General features: G+C 42.5%; 1 protein-coding gene across 8 annotated transcripts in view; it reads left to right on the top strand.

The window, feature by feature from the left end:
• Window positions 1–17,148, top strand: part of CHRDL1 (chordin like 1) — a 122,049-nt gene extending 104,901 nt beyond the window's left edge. For 4 of the 8 annotated variants that reach the window (XM_012498669.2, XM_003262193.4, XM_030807244.1 and 1 more), the window contains exons 9-12: window positions 1,962–2,171; window positions 9,406–9,573; window positions 11,633–11,722; window positions 14,686–17,148. In XM_012498669.2, the coding sequence (XP_012354123.1) occupies window positions 1,962–2,171; window positions 9,406–9,573; window positions 11,633–11,722; window positions 14,686–14,816 (599 nt within the window). In that variant the 3' untranslated portion in view covers window positions 14,817–17,148. Of the gene's footprint in view, window positions 1–1,961; window positions 2,172–9,405; window positions 9,574–11,632; window positions 11,727–14,685 lie in introns of all 8 variants that reach the window. The other 4 variants (XM_030807247.1, XM_030807245.1, XM_030807246.1 and 1 more) reach the window with 2 other exon arrangements.
• Window positions 17,149–17,391: the final 243 nt, after the last annotated feature.

Genomic DNA, 17,391 nt, shown 5'->3' with positions numbered 1-17,391 from the left:
CACTCTCAAAAAGGGAGATAAGTCATCCTCAGACTTCCCCATCTGCAGCCTTGTGCAGTTCTTATCTTGGAGCCTAGCTCCATGCCTTATAGTAGGAGCCAGATATATTTGGTGTTGATTTGCATAGAAAGATGCTCCTGTGACCCCTTCCCTTTATAGGCCCCTCAGCCTGCATCCTAGATGCTTGCTCCTTTTTTCAGTGGGTCTGGAGAGGGGACAGGGTCTCACTCTGTCACCCAGGCTGGAGCGCAATGGCGCCATCATGGCTCACTGCAGCCTTGACTTCCCGGGCCCAAGTGATCCTCCCACCTCAGCCTCCCAAGTAGCTAGGACTACAGGCATGCGCTACCACACCTGGTGACTTTCGTATTATTATTTTTGTAGAGACTGGGGTCTCCCTTTGTTTGCCAGCTGGTCTTGAACTCTTGGGCTCAAGGGATCTTCCTGCCTCGGCCTCCCAAAGTGTTGGGATTACAGGCAGGAGCCACCACACTCAGCCAGATGCTTGCTCTTTTAAGGTGCTTCAGAAGATATGGGGCAATGACTTAACTTCCCACTTAACAAATGTCAGACTGCCAAAGGATATCTGTGAAGCAAGCAGTGATCAGCTGTAGCCAAATATCTATAGCCACTATGAGGTGGGAGACTGAGGAAATTGCCTGAAGATTAGAGGCATAAAAGGCTATCCCTTCACAAGTTGCCCAGGAGGCCTTGGTCCTTTCCCTCTCAATCTTAACTTATCACTTTCCTTCCCACACCAAAGAGTGCCCAACACCATTAAGCTCCATACTTATATGTGTTGGTGAATCAGACAGACTCATAGCATTTGACATTCTGAATGGATTTGCTTCAGGATCCGGAAGAAACTGTCCCTTTTGGAAGAGCAGTAGTTTTTGCATCTAGCCTCCATGGAAAGCAAATCTCCCAAGGAAATTTTCATGCCTGGAAGCACATCCACTTAAGGCATACAAATTTTCTATAGAACTGAAAATATTAACATTACATTCTACTGGAGATAGAACTCTGCTTTCATGCATTCATTTATTCTCATATATATATATATGTGTGTGTGTGTGATATATATATGTGTGTGTGGCTGGGCGCGGTCGCTCACGCCTGTAATCCGAGCACTTTGGGAGGCCGAGGCGGGCAGATCACGAAGTCAGGAGATCGAGACCATCCTGGCTAACACAGTGAAACCCCATCTCTACTAAAAATCAAAAAAAAAAGTTAGCCAGGTGTGGTGGCGGGCACCTGTAGTCCCAGCTACTCTGGAGGCTGAGGCAGGAGAATGGTGTGAACCCGGGAGGCGGAGCTTGCAGTGAGCCGAGATGGCGCCACTGCACTCCAGTCTGGGCGACAGAGCAAGACCCCATCTCAAAATATATATATATATATATATATATATAGGCTGGGTGCGGTGGCTCATGCCTATAATCTCAGCACTTTAGGAGGCTGAAGCAAGTGGATCTCTTGAGTCTCAGAGTTTGAGACCAGCCTGGGCAACATAGGGAGACCCCATCTCTACAAAAATTAAAAAAAAAAAAAAGCACGGCATGGCGGTGCATGGTAGTCCCAGCTACTCGGGTGGCTGAGGTAGAAGGATTGCCTGAGCCCGGGAAGTCAAGGCTACAGTGAGCCACAATCACACCACTGCAGCCTGGGTGACAGAGCAAGATCCGGTCTCAAAAATATATATATATTTATGGACTGCCTACTATGTCTGAGGCCATTTATAAGCATCCAGAAGCTGCTGCTGAAGAATCTGGAGAAGCTGCTGAGAGTAGAATATGGCCCAAGCTGTTTTTTGGTCACAGATACTACTCGGTAAACATAGCCCCATGGCTATGACAAGAACAAAGGATGCTTGATATGTTAAATAGTTCAGGGCGTGGGTTCTGAATATAGGGCTCCATTTTAGCTCCTTAGCTTTTAATTGCTAATTCTGCATTCTCTTTCAGTGTGTGTTTCCAATGGAAAGACCTATTCTCATGGCGAGTCCTGGCACCCAAACCTCCGGGCATTTGGCATTGTGGAGTGTGTGCTATGTACTTGTAATGTCACCAAGCAAGAGTGTAAGAAAATCCACTGCCCCAATCGATACCCCTGCAAGTATCCTCAAAAAATAGATGGAAAGTGCTGCAAGGTGTGTCCAGGTAAAAAAGCAAAAGGTGCGTTGGTTGGAGGCCCTGCCTTTGGTTGACTGAGATTCCCACCTAGTCTTTCTAAACTTTCTTTGGGCATCAAAAACATAACCTTTCATATAATTGTAATGGTAATATTTCTAATAATAATGAATTTCATTCTCTCCTCTCTTGAAAGACTGAAAAGGCAGTTGCTTGGAAGAAATTTACTACCCAGAAATATGCTTGTGTCTACCACACCTCTCATGTATCCCTGAGTGTTTATATGCTTTTCTAAATAGTAGAGAATTTAGGCTATCATGATGATAAGGAAGAACAGTAGCAGCTTTCATTTATATCACTATTAAACCTATCAAAGTACAATCACATCCATTGCCCTTTTAAGACAGGACGAGAGGCAGGTGAGTTATAGTGGAAGGAGACCAGGTTCTGATCCAAGCCTAAGATGTTGAGTGACCTTGGAAATGTGCCATATCCATTCTGAGCCTCATCAGCCTTATATGTACAATTGAAAGTTTAGAAAAATTATCTCTAAGCTCCCTTCTAACACTATAATCCTATAATTATATTATTATTTATCTTTTAAAGATAAGAAAATTGAAGTAAAAAAATCAAATGACTTGTCCAGTTTCATTCAACTAATCAATCATAAAACCAAGGCCTGTAACCCAAGTCACTTCCAGCCCATCGTTTTTTCTATGCCAGTAGAAAATATTCACTGACAAAAAAGATAAGTTACTTATTTAAATGGTAGTTTTTAAAGCATGAGCTAAATAAAAATATAGTCCCTAATATTGGGGTTGACAGAATATAGGATGGGTAATCAAGCATTCTATCTCTGTCTTGCCACAGGTTTCCTGTGTGATCTATAACAAGTCACTTCACCCCTCTGAGCTTCAGTTTCCTTCTTTGCAGAATGAGAGGGTTAGAGTAGATTTTTTGGGGGGCCCTTACAGCTCCAACATTCTAAGAGTCAATGATTTAGTCAATCCCAGGCACATGAATTTATCATTTCTTATGCCTTCTGCAAAGCATTTTTATAAACACAGATGAAAATTCAAACATTTTAAAAAGTAGGTAGAGAGCTAAATTATATACTTCTTCAACTTAGTTCCTCATGACTAGTAGGCAAACATGCCCTGAATCAATGTATATTTATTGAGCATTTTCCTGCAGGCCAGTGGTTCTCAAACTTGTCTGAACATTGGAACCCCTACATATACCTGTGTCCCATCCCCAGAGACTATAATTTAATTGATTTCAGGTGTGGCCTGGGCTGTGGCATTTTTAAAAGATCCCCAGGTGAACAATATGTGCAGAAAAGTTTGAGAACTACTGCTGTAGGCCCAGGGTCATTTATGATCTTGCTACTCAAAGTGTGGTTTATGGACTGGCAACAGCTAGGAGCTGGTTAAAAATGTTGACTCTCAGGCCCCCACTCAAGACCTACTGCATCATAATCTGCATTTTAACAAGAACCTCAGGTGATTCTAATGCACATTACAGCTTGAGAAGCACTGATTTACGACACAAAATCTTCCTCAGTGTCACAACCCCCATCTTCCAGAGTACACAGGTGGCAGGGTGTGGACAGGAAGGACAGGAGCTATTTGATAAGGTGTAGAGAACTGGGGCATTGAAATTTATGAGAAAATGTATTTATTACGAATACAGAGAGAACACATTCTTTTTATATTTTTTTTTATTTTTTATTTTTTTGAGACAGAGTCTAGCTCTGTCGCACAGGCTGGAGTGCAGTGGCGCGATCTTGGCTCACTGCAAGCTTGCAACCTCCGCCTCCCAGTTCAAGTTATTCTCCCACCTCAGCCTCCCGAGTAGCTGGGACTATAGGCACGCACCACCACACCCAGCTATTCAAATTCCTGAGCTCAAGTGACCCACTCGCCTCAGCCTCCCAAAGTGCTGGGATTACATGCGTGAGCCACTGCATCCGGCCAATGGAGAGAGCACATTCTAAGGATGATATGGACATCTGGGCCACCCAGCAACGATGACCTATTATGACTTCCAAGTCTGTGGTCTCACTGGATCCTCAAACCTTTTAGTGTCACATAGTGGTAGTTTCATGAACACAATTTTCTCTTCTGTCAGGAGTCTAACACTTAATAGTTTAAAAAGTAATGCAAGGAGATAATTTCGGACAAAAACCAATATTTACACAAATTACCCGTGATAACATAAACCCTCTCATTGTATAATATTCCAATTTGAATCTCAGGCCTTCAGACCAAGTCTTATTTCACTGTGTGCTTAAAATTTTATTGATGCAGGTGATTCAATTACAAAGTGAAATAATCAAAAAGTTGTGAGAACAAGACAAACAACAGTGATTGCTTTTAAAACAATTGTCCTCTCAGGTTGGTAATGTTTATTAAAACATATGGTGGCCGGGTGCAGTGACTCACACCTGTAATACCAGCATTTTGGGTGGCCAAAGCAGGAAGATCTCTTGAGCCCAGGAGTTTGAGACCAGCCTGGGCAATGTGGTGAGAACTCCATCTCTACAAAAATAAAAGAAAATTAGCCAGGTATGGTGGCACGTACCTGTAGTCCCAGCTACTTGGGAGGCTGAGGGCTGAGGTGAGAGGATCATTGCCTGGGAGCAATGGCTGCAGCGAGCCACAATCACACCACTACTCTCCAGCCTGGGCAACAGAGCAAGACCCTATCACAAAAAAAAAAAAAAAATAATAATTGGCTAAAAAATTCCACTTCTAGGAATCCTGAGAAAGTAACCAGAGACATACACAAAGATATACAAATAAGAATTTTTGCTGCAATGCTGTTTACAATACTGAAAAATTGGAAATAATCTGAAAGTTCACGAATATGGGAATGATTAAACAAATTATGGTGTATCTGTACTGTGGAATATTAATATAGCCATTAAAACTCATTATAGACCAAGATTGAATGGCAGAGAAAGATGTTTGCAATGTATTTGTTAAGTAAAAATAGCAAGCTAAAAAACAATATGTATATTATGATCCAACTTTTTGTGTTAAAAAAGAAAGCGTTGACCAGGTGCGGTGATCCATGCTTGTAATCCCAGCACTTTGGAAGTCTGAGGCAGACAGATTGCTTGAGCCCAGGAGTTCAAGACCAGCCTGGACAACATGGCAAAACCACGTCTCTACCAAGAATACAAAAATTAGCCAGGTGTGGTGGCATGTGCCCATAGTCCCAACTACTCCTACTTGGGAGGCTGAGGTGGGAGGATGGGCTGAGCCCGGGAGGTGGAGGTTGCAGTGAGCCAAGATCGCGCCATTGCACTCCAGCCTGGACAACAGCCAGACCCTGTCTCAAAAAAAGAAAGAAAGAGGCCGGGCGCGGTGGCTCACGCTTGTAATCCCAGCACTTTGGGAGGCCGAGGCGGGTGGATCACGAGGTCAGGAGATCGAGACCACGGTGAAAACCCGTCTCTACTAAAAATACAAAAAAAATTAGCCGGGCGTGGTGGCGGGCGCCTGTAGTCCCAGCTACTCGGAGAGGCTGAGGCAGGAGAATGGCATGAACCCGGGAGGCGGAGCTTGCAGTGAGCCGAGATTGCGCCACTGCACTCCAGCCTGGGCGACAGAGCGAGACTCCATCTCAAAAAAAAAAAAGAAAGAAAGAAAGAAAGAAAGTGTTTATATACGCTAAGACAAAAAAAAAAAAGAAACAAAAAGACTGCAGGAGCATACAGCAAAATGTTAGCAGTGACCATTTTTAGGTGACTGAATTATGGGTAACTCTTATTTTCTTTTTTATTTATTTGTATTTTCCAAATTTTCAACAGTAAATATGTGTTACTTTTGTATTTAGAAAACATAATAAAATTTATCATGTAAAAAACTGCCCTCCAGTATCCCAGTTGGCAATATATTGAAGTCTGAATGATTAAACTGATTTTTCTGGAAGAGCTGCTTTTCCCACTTTCCCACTCTGCTCAAGTTTGTGGAGATAGACGATTGATTGAGCAACATGGAAGAAGAGAATTTCTGTCTCATTCTGTGTATCTGCCTCTCAGTGAGCCAGACATGGGTGTCTGCATGTTGAATCACTCCTTAGTCACATTGCCTGAGAGTCAATATCCACACAGCCAAGGGCACCTGCTCCAGGTACTCTGCAACTGCAGAGCATCAGGAGGCATGCACTTGCTCATGCATTCAATCTGGAAATTTGTTTTAAGTACCTACTGTGTGCAAGACACGGTTACATGCACTGAGGACAGAGATGTGAACAAGACAAAAGCTACTTGCCAGCATGGTCTTTACATTCTAGCAGAAAAGAAAGACAGTGAACCCAAATCAATAAGGTAATTTTAGATTGTGATGAGTGCTGTGAAGAAAAACCAAACAGGATCAAGAGAGAGTGAATGGGGCAGGAAGCACTTTTAAAGGAGTGGTCAGGGAAGGCTTCTCTAAAGATATTTGAATAGAGTCCTGAATGATATGAAGGGGTGAGAAATGGGATGATCATGACATTACTGGCCTCTTAAAAAATGACACATGACACAGAAGAAAAGGAACAAGGCAGTGAGGAGAGAAGTAGATTGAAGGAAGAAAGAATGGTAAATTCAGTTATGTTGAAAAGGGAAAAGATAAATAAAATTCACCGATAATCCAGCCAAAAGTTTCATTGTAACAAGTGATTGCAGGCTCCTACAATAAGAAACTAGGACCAATATTAAAGATGTGAGTTTCATCTCTCTCTTCCCTTTGCTCTGGTAGAGGCTGACCTTGCCTTGCGTATCAATGGCCACCTACAGGGTTGGGTAAGATGTCCACTTCCTGAAGGTTCCCCAACTCACTTCTCACACTGTCATGCCAAACTCCTATTAACCTCAGTAGGGAAGGCACCAGGTTTAAGAGGCTGAAGAAAAGATCCAGAGCCAGCAAACAAGACATGGGGTTTTATTAGGGGCTGACATACAGGGGAGAGAGTCCAGTGGAGGTGGGCTGGACAGGAGAACCACCTTACATATAGAAACAGTCCAGTGGCAGCGGGTTGGGCAGGAAAACTGCAACCGCTTGCAAACAGCATGCAGTTTATACAGCATTTTCACTGAACACTCTCCCCTTAATGACCTGGCAACCTTCATCTAACCCAAAACTCAAGGCCCCTATCCCCTGTGCATCCCCAGGGATGAGCCTGGGGTTCAGATGGTCCTCACAGACAAGGAAATAATCTCCCAGTTGGCCACGCCTGGATTCCCAAGCTCGGGACACACATTCAGATGCGTCTGCCATACAGGGTCATTCTAAGGGTACACGTAAGTTATTGCTATCATGAGCATTTACCGTACATACAACCACAATACCATCCCAATACCTCGAACTTCCATAATTACATACTCCTTTTAGGTTATGGCATTAAAAGTCCCTATTAAGACTTAACAGTTTTCCCAGCTGGAATAATACCTCTCCTTCATTACCACTTCCACAAGGAATTCTGGAAGGCTCAGGATGGGAACATTCTCTTGGGCTGTGGAAATGGCCAGAAATGACTTCAAGCACATTGTCTTCCCCAAAAGAAAATGAGTGGGTGAAATATAGTGATCAGAAAGCACCTTGAAGTGCAGAGTGTGAAAAACGGCGGATGTTGCTAAGCAGGTAGTTCTAAAGACAAACTTTGCTTTTCTTAGCATTTTCAAGTACCAGCCAGATTTAAGTCAATAGTGAGTTTTGTTATTTGTAGATCCCTTCGGTCGAGTAAATTAAGCTCTTGGAGGGAAGGAGGTAGTGGTGCAAGATGGCTCTTCAGGCTAGAGTCTGAACTTTTAGCATATTACAGGTGCTGCCAGTGCCATCATGGATTTCATGTCAGCTGCAGCTGTAGCCAATATTAAGCTGGTGAGCAAAGTTTGAGAAATGAATTTGGCTGTCATTCTAAAGGTGATAATTGAATACATAGAAGTCTCTGTACACTCAGTGACCTCTTACCTCTCTCCAACCCATTTAAGAAGTACTAGCACATAGCCCTTAATTACCTAACATATCACCAAAAAGACTGGCCCACCAAGTAAATAAATAGCTAAAAAGGACAAAAGGAGGAAAACAAAAAGCTTGATTCCACAATAATCCACAAATTGAGTAATCCAATCTGGAATCAAGAGAAGAGTATGGTTTTGTCCTTACAATGCCAAATGGTGGTGGGGGTGGGAAAGCTAATCAGGTTACCAAGAGACATACAATAGCAATTTGATTACAACTTCTAGTCCAAATGTGTCTGATTGACTAACAGTGAGTCTCCCTAATTAGAGTCACAGATCCAAAGCACTCAACACTTAGTGGTTTCATCCCCAACAATTCAGATATTCTTACAGATGGCTTCTGTTCTGATTTGAGTGTACGCTTTAAGTACGCAGCTCAAGAGAGTACTGATTACAAGGCCAGCAAGCAAACTTAACTCACTGATAACCAACAAGAAGAAACTTTTTCAAACAGGGGACTGAGGAAAGAGGAGGGAGGGTGGAGTGAAATGGAGAGTATTAGGGGGTTGGTGCATTTATGCCTGCAAGCTGAAATTCAACAGTTTAGTTTACATATTAAATGATCCATAGTTGAGGGACTTGACCAATTTTTTGTGTCTCCCAACCATTCATTTGGCCTAGCATACATATGACTAATCTGACATCTAGATTTTGGCACTGGTGCTGATCCGGTATTATTGTTCCCCTTACAAACAAATCAAAGAGCATTCAGAAATGTCAAGCCAATTTGGATAGATCCTTTGGGCAAGTATATGCACATAAATGAGTGTCATGAATGTGTTCTAAGTATACTGAAATGATGTCAGGAATGTTAACAAGGCCCTTTTTCAGCCCATTCCCTGGGCCTCTCCTGGCAACACTGAGCTGGAAAGAGCATGATCCTGACCCTGTATGGAAATTGCTCTGTTCCCTTAAGTGCCTAGGAGATTTGTACCTGGCTACGTTTTTCCTCATGAAAGTCCACTTCTCAGTGACAGTAGTAGGGGTCCAGTGTTCCAAAGAACTATGGATTCTGTCAATACATGGACTTCAATCAAAGTTATGTGCTCCTTTGTGATTTGTGGCTTAATCTGTGGCTTGTTGCAGTGGCAGCCTAAGCTGGGCTAATGAAGTATGGGTGGAATTTCTGTCTCTGGAAGAATGTTCTTGTTAATTGTCCACTTTTGATAAGTGTGAGATGTTATGAACAATGAGATACATAAATGCAGAAGTTCACTTCTAGCTTTAGAAAACCATGACAAAATTCTACTTGCTTCCTGATTCCAGAAGAACTTCCAGGCCAAAGCTTTGACAATAAAGGCTACTTCTGCGGGGAAGAAACGATGCCTGTGTATGAGTCTGTGTTCATGGAGGATGGGGAGACAACCAGAAAAATAGCACTGGAGACTGAGAGACCACCTCAGGTAGAGGTCCACGTTTGGACTATTCGAAAGGGTGAGCAAGACAACATTAATTTCTCATCTTTTTAAGGGGGCACAGAAAAGGATGAGAGGACTCACTTTAATTTTGCTTCAACCTGTTCCCTCATTTGGATTAAAAGTTTTTTTTGATTGCTTAGAAACTGACACATCTAACACTATTGTCATTATGGCCTTTCAAATTTAACGATGGCCTGTGCTAAAGAGCAGGTATTGACCCTTGGGTTTCCAATGCTGTCTTTTTCACACCACCAAAAGCTGGAGAAGCGGTTCTCAACCCTGGCTGCCCATCAGAATAATCAGGGAGAGTTTTGGTTTCCTCTAAATACCAAATATCTGGGCCCTACCCCCAGAGATTCTGATTAGTTGGTCTGGAGTGGGGCATGGGCATCAGTGTTTGTTCATAATGCTTCTCAGGTGATTGTAATGTGTAGCCAGGATTACAAACTATCAAACTGTAGTCTGTCATTCTTTCCAGAATAAAGCTCAACAACCATGAAAACCCATTCATTCAGGGCAAAGCTAAGTCCCTAATATCGCGATGTGTATTCTGGGGTAAAACAAATTTAAAACATCATCCCTGCCCTCAAGAAGGTTATAGTCTTACTGGAGAAACCCCAGTCACAATGTTCAATTCCTTTTCTGATTACTCACAGTGAGTACCACAGCAAGCCACATTCTGTTCATTGTGATCGTACAGCTCTTCTAACTTTTTGTAGGCTCAAGACTAGTGCTGATTTAGTGTGGTCAAGGTTCCTCGCAATCCAGGTGGATAATGAGATTTCAGCTGGAAAATATACACATCTTTTTGCTACTGGCTCTCACATAAGGCTCAAGAGTACTCGAACTTCTGTATGCTTCACCATTACACAGGGAGCTGGTTTTAAATGCAGATACCTGGCCCCATCCCAGAGATAGGAATTCAGTAGACCTTGGGTAGAGTCCAAACATTTGCGTGTTTAACAAATAGCCAGATTATTCTAATGCAGGTGGCACTTGGACCATGCTTTGAAAAAGACTGCTCAGTATTTATGAGGCTTTTTTCTCTCCCTTTAGACAACAGCCTTTATCTAAAGAATGCATTTCTCCCTATCCCTTAAAAAAAGATGCTTGAACATGTATATGTTCACTCATGCTTATTTTTGGTCTATGCCTTGGAGTGTTGATTTGCCATCTTTAACTCCCTAGCTCATCCATAACAGGACACCTAGGACTAGGCACTGGCTTGTTGCGTTTCCCCAGCAGTGGGCCCACTATTCGTCATCCCACATCTTTCGCCTCGCAGAGGTGTGCAGATGAATTTCAACTTGCTAATGTAGCATCTAAATATCCTCTTGTTCACAGTGCTGGGTTATCAAGGTCTATGCTTGGTGGACACAGAAAAAGAGGCTTAATCTACTTCGCCCATTTAAGTGAGCTGGTAATATGCTGCTCCTTAAGTATAAGGCAGTTGTCAGTTGTCTACCTGTTCTTGTGATAAAAGCTATTCAGGCAAGGTTGAGACTGTGGAGGGCACTCTATTTTCACTCTCCCCATTTATGAATAAGGAAGGCTAGAGGATCTGTGACTATTTCCCAAAGGAAAATATGCTTTTCAGTGAGTTCAAGAACAAGGTTGGCTTCTCCATTTACAAAACCAACCTGCCTGCAATCCCACTGCAGGCTCTCAGTGCTTAGCCAGGAGGGCAGCCCAGTGGTTTGGCATGGACACAGTCTATCCAGTTGGGGGCAAGGGCAGAATTTCTAATACTGCCTTTGGCTACAGAAGCTCCAATAAGCACTTATGCTAGATTCCATGTGGCTTTCCCTAGGAGAGAGTCCCATGGTCAGCAGCACTATCTCCCTTATCTCCCTCCACTGGAGAAGCTGAGGGGAAGCCAGTAAGCCAAGGAAACAAATGGAGTCAATTATAACCCTTGAGCCATCCAAGTTCCTGGTTAAGCACATTACACAGCCCAGCTCAATACTCTTAAGCCCTAGTAATGAAATGATATGCTGAGCCTGAGCAGAAAAAAAGGAGTTGATGCTTCCAGATTGAGTGCCTGACCACTTGCTCCACTATTTGCTTGGCCCTAGGCATTCTCCAGCACTTCCATATTGAGAAGATCTCCAAGAGGATGTTTGAGGAGCTTCCTCACTTCAAGCTGGTGACCAGAACAACCCTGAGTAAGTAGTACTTGTCTTGACTGCTCCCTGAAAAACACATTCAGTTTTCAGTTTAGCATAGCCACAGCTAAAGTCCCTCTGCAATCTCAGTGAACATTAGCACTGCTTAGTATCAGCACTGAAGAATGTTCCATCTCTCTTTTGGGTGACTTAGCAGTGAATGGGGTGTCTGAATGTAATCTGAAAAGCCTGGACATGGTGAATACAAACCCAGATGTAGTCTGAGCGTAGGATACCTCAGGTCAAGGCTTCCTGAATGTCTTTAATGAAACTGCTAAGCACAGAGTCTTAAGGTTGGAGAAAGCTCATAAGATTCCAGGTCTGGTATATTTGTGGAGACTTCACATCTGGAAGGGTGTGTCCTCTGGTAGTGGGTATGAGAGGCAAAGAGAAATTGAAGGCATATCAATTCCTGTGTTATATGAAAGCACTTTTACTCCTTGGGAACTGCCCCTGGGTGGTCATGTTTCCTTAAAAGCATTCAGGCACTCAAAAACACTTGCAGCTCTCCCACTTTCCACACTAGATGGAGCCTAGGGACTAAGATACTTCTAGGCATTGGGGTGGGTGCTGAGCACTTCTAATGGGATAAAAGGCACACAGTTTCTATCCACAGGGAATTATAATGGATGAGACAGAACATGAAAATGCCTTCAGTATGAATTAGTATAGTTCTGAGGAGTTAAATATCAGTGCTCAGGGGAATCTGCAAAGAACAATGAGATGAGAGCCAGGTGGACTTAGTCGGGGAAGGCTTCCGGGAGGAGGTGTGTTTTGAAAGAGAAGGGTATGACTGGGCAATGGGTCAGGAAATCAGTCCAGGAAAAGGGTGCAGCCTAAGAGAAGACTCAGACAGAAGCAAACAAGAAATGTGGGTAGGGGAGAGGAATGATAACAAAGGCCACAGAAGGTGCACTAAAAGATTAGAAGATTTGGAGGTAGAAAGTAGTCATAGGGCCTGAAAAAAAGCCAGTAAAATGTTCAGATGTAAGGCAAGTAGCATCTGGAGTTGCTGCAAATAGCACAGAGATATCAACATGGTGCTTTGGAAAGATGTCTTTCAGCTATCAGATGCATCTATTACATTAAGCACACACTTTGACGAAGCCAGATTATGAAGTGCCCAATTTATCATGCTAGGACATTGGACTAGATCTCCGGGCCAGAGAATGCCAGTGGAGGTTTTTAAGCAAGTGATTGGTGCATTCAGATCTGCTTTATTTATTTATTTATTTTTTTAGAAAGCGGTCCTCACTGTGTGGAGTGAAAGGTGGACCCTTATTAAGAGAAGTGGGATAGTCTGAATTAGGAACTAATTATACTATATTAAATCAATGGGACAGGGGAGGAGAGGTCACTGTGAGAAACATTTCTGAGGTTAAATCAACAAGATCAGCATCAAAGAGAGAAACGAGTTTGAAATGGGTCCAATATTAATAACTTGACTGGGTAAATGGTAATACCATTCACCAACAGGGAAACTGTGAAGAATAAGCAGGTATTGGTGAAAAAGAGTTTCACTTGGAACATGTTTAGATTAATACGCTTAAGAGCCATCTGAGCAGAGTTATCCAATAGGCAGCTGGAAAAAGAGCCAAGGCAGTCAGTTGCTTGTCTTTGGCAGGACTAATAGAAAATAACAGGATAGTATGAGGATTCAAATGGAAAAGTTGGGAGTCCTTACATGTGAGTAAGAAAGGAGGCAGAGTGTAAGATCCTAGGATCAATGATGGGACTTTTGAAGTTACATGTTTTAGTTCATACTGTGAACAAGGCATTGTTCTAGGTTCCAGGGGACTTAAAAGATGATTCAGATATACTCTGTGCCCATGGCAGGATTTGGGGTATATAATAGAGTAGAAGGTATGTGCCTCAAACTGTGTGTAGCTGAAAGAAGTTGGTATGATCCTACAGGGTCACCTAGGAGCAAAGAACAAACCCAACTCCTTTATATAATGTGCCTAGCAGAGCCCAGCACATTATAGGGCTTCAGTAATAGCTGGTTCCTTGCCCAAATCCTCTTCTCATTTTTTGTTTTTCCTTCTATCTTCCCACTGAGTCATAGAGAATGGGGAAGAGGGAGAAATCCAAGGGAGAAAGGAGCAGAGAAATCAGGCCTGTAGGGAAGGTGGGTCATTATTCTCATGTGGCTAAGGAAAAGAAAAGAGGTTCAAGACAGGTTTGGGCTTAAGAGGAGTTGGCTTAACTTGGACTAGGAGTTCTCCAGGTTGCAGTACCATGAGCACAGGAATAAAAAGAAGACAAAACACAGTATCCAGGGTGGGTAGAGACAATAGGGGATGGAAGGGCTACAGCCAAGTTTACTCTGAGTGGAAAGGGATTCCATGGGGTATGTGGGAATGGATGAGGAACCATGGGAAGGGATTTAGGGTGCTAAGGGGGTATAAGGACAGCACGTGGACATAGGTGAAAGCAAAGTCAAGAAGTTTTTAACAAAAGATAGCAGGAATAGAGGAAAGAGTGATACATAATCAAATAGTAATCAAGTAACCCAAACCAATATTTGGGGACCCTGAGGGTAAACAAAGCCCCAGTAATACAGTAGGTGCTGTTTTCCAAAGTGCCTTTTTGACCTGGTGCCAAGTAAGCTGCCTAAATAGCTAACAAGCAGATATTGAAGCATTTTGTAAATGCTAAATATACTGTAAAAATTCCAAGAATAACACTTAGGTTTTGCTCTTGAGGGGGGGCAGTTCTATATTATTCTTGGGATTCTTACAAGTGCTATGTGTTGAAATGAAAACTTCATTTCCCATTTTCCATATCTGCCACTAGAAAAGTGTTTTGGGGCCATTTTTTGAAACCAACTGATATTCGTATTCCAAATTCCCTGGTAGGTCCATGAGTAAGCGGGTAAGCATGGGGTATATTGGTTCTATTCCTAATTTGCTCTGCTCTCCTCTTACACACTCCCGGCCACTTTGTGTTTGTTTGCCTTTTAGGCCAGTGGAAGATCTTCACCGAAGGAGAAGCTCAGATCAGCCAGATGTGTTCAAGTCGTGTGTGCAGAACAGAGCTTGAAGATTTAGTCAAGGTTTTGTACCTGGAGAGATCTGAAAAGGGCCACTGTTAGGCAAGACAGACAGTATTAGATAGGGTAAAGCAAGAAAACTCAAGCTGCAGCTGGACTGCAGGCTTATTTTGCTTAAGTCAGCAGTGCCCTAAAACTCCAGGCTCAAATGCAGTCAATTATTCACGCCATGCACAGCATAATTTGCTCCTTTGTGCGGAGTGGTGTGTCAGCCCTTGAACATCTCCTCCAAAGAGACTAGAAGAGTCTTAAATTATGTGTGGGAGGAGGAGGGATAGAACATCACAACACTGCTCTAGTTTCTTGGAGAATCACATTTCTTTACAGGTTAAAGACAAACGAGACCCCAGGGTTTTCATCTAGAAAGTTATTCAAGTGAAAGAAAGAGAAGGGAATTGCTTAGTAGAGGTTCTGCAGTATAGAATAATTATTTGTATGAAATTATACCTTTGAATTTTAGAATGTCATGTGTTCTTTTAAAAAATTAGCTCCCCATCCTGCCTCCTCACTCCCTCCCTCCCTTCTTCTCTCTCTCTCTCCCTCTGTCACAGACACACACACACACAAACACGCACATCCACACTCACATTAAACTAAAGCTTTATTTGAAGCAAAGCTAGCCAAGACTTTACTTTTCCCTTGACTGGATCCCAAGTAGCTTGGAAGTTTTGGTACCCAGGAGAGTAAATAACTGTGAACAAGAGGCTCTGCCCTTAGGTCTTTGTGGCTGTTTAAGTCACCAACTACAGAGGCAGGGTAAAGAACAAAAACACTATTTCATGGCCTCATTCATTCACTTAGAAGTGGTAAATAATTTTTCCCTAATGATACCACTTTTCTTTTCCACCTGTACCTATGGGGCTTCCAGAAAGAAGTTAAATTGAGTAAAATGATCAGAAACTGAATCCATATAAGACAAAATAATTGTTGAAGAAAGAAGTTGATAGAATTCAAAAAGGCCATCTTTTTGCTTTCACATCAACAAAATTTACCAAGTAATAGATCAGTACTCACTAATATTTTTGAGACCATAGCTGTCTGGTCAGAAAAATTATATTAAATTAGTAAATTCTGGAAGCTCTTTAAAAGGGAAGTTTTCCTTCTTCTCCAATTACAGGAGTTGATTTTTACTTGGCAAAGTGGCTCGGTCCTCATGAGCATCTGCATGTTGACTCTTCAGTTAAGAAAATTGTTGTTCATTTAGGAAGCTGGATATTCTGATAAAGATCTTTATCCTAAACCTTCCTACTATCCTTGCCTTATTCATCAAGCAGGTATTTTAGTCGAGAATTCTAGAGAAGGCTGCTCCTAAAATGTCTACTTGCAGCCCAATACCAGAGCATAAATTATCCATTCTGGGGTCTGGCTTTAGAAATCATCTTTGTGGGAAGACCTAATTCTTCACAGCAAGGATCTCAGGCATGCCTTCTAGATTTGTTCCCTCTGAGGGGCAGGAATGAACTGCAGAAATGTTTTAAAGACCCAGAAACCCCATATGTCTCATTCCATGACTATAGGTGAGAGAACTCTTTCCTAAGAGGATTTGACACCAATAGGGGAAAATGTAAAATGTTCAGTCTTTATGACAACCTGGCATAAAGGAGTCAATTCTTATAAAAGAGACACAAGGGCCTTATGGCCAGGGCTTCTTGGGACAAGACTCTTACCAGCTCATCACACACGTTCTCCTTGGAAGAGAGAAGCAGTACATCCCGGTTGAAAGGTCACAAAGCGTTAGTGTGTGTGTGTGTGTTTGTGTGTATGTGTGTGTGGTAAAGGGGGAAAGGTGTTATGCAGCTGCTCCCTCCGTCCCAGAGGTGGCAGTGATTCCATAATGTGGAGACAAGTAACTAGATCCTGAGGCAAAGAGGTGTTTCTCCTTCTGGATGATTCATCCCAAAGCCTTCCCACCCAGGTGTTCTCTGAAAGCTTAGCCTTAAGAGAACACGCAGAGAGTTTCCCTAGATATACTCCTGCCTCCGGGTGCTGGGACACACCTTTGCAAAATGCTGTGGGAAGCAGGAGCTGGGGAGCTGTGTTAAGTCAAAGTAGAAACCCTCCAGTGTTTGGTGTTGTGTAGAGAATAGGACATAAGGTAAAGAGGCCAAGCTGCCTGTAGTTAGTAGAGAAGAATGGATGTGGTTCTTCTTCTGTATTTATTTGTATCATAAACACGTGGAACAACAAAGACCATAAGCATCATTTAGCAGTTGTAGCCATTTTCTAGTTAACTCATGTAAACAAGTAAGAGTAACATAACAGTATTACCCTTTCACTGTTCTCACAGGACATGTACCTAATGATGGTACTTATTTATGTAGTCACTGTATTTCTGGATTTTTAAATTAATAAAAAAGTTAATTTTGAAAAATCATCTGTAGTCTTGTTGCATAAGTAATTGACTCTCCGGTCAATGCTGACCTTGGACAGGGTAACAAGTCATGGATGGGTGCGGTGGTTTCACAATCACCTTGACATTCTTATACTACAGCATGGTGGTTAAGAGTGTGAACTTTGCAGTCAGACTATTTAGATTTTTAAGCCCAGCTCTGTACTTACCAGCTGTATTTGTCAGTCTCCCCAACTATAAAATGGAATAATAGTGGTATTATTTCCC

Source organism: Nomascus leucogenys, chromosome X (genome assembly GCF_006542625.1).
Source record: "Nomascus leucogenys isolate Asia chromosome X, Asia_NLE_v1, whole genome shotgun sequence".
Classification (NCBI taxonomy): domain Eukaryota; kingdom Metazoa; phylum Chordata; class Mammalia; order Primates; family Hylobatidae; genus Nomascus; species Nomascus leucogenys.
Note: the sequence above shows the minus strand (reverse complement) of the source record. Positions and strands in the feature narration are given on the sequence as shown.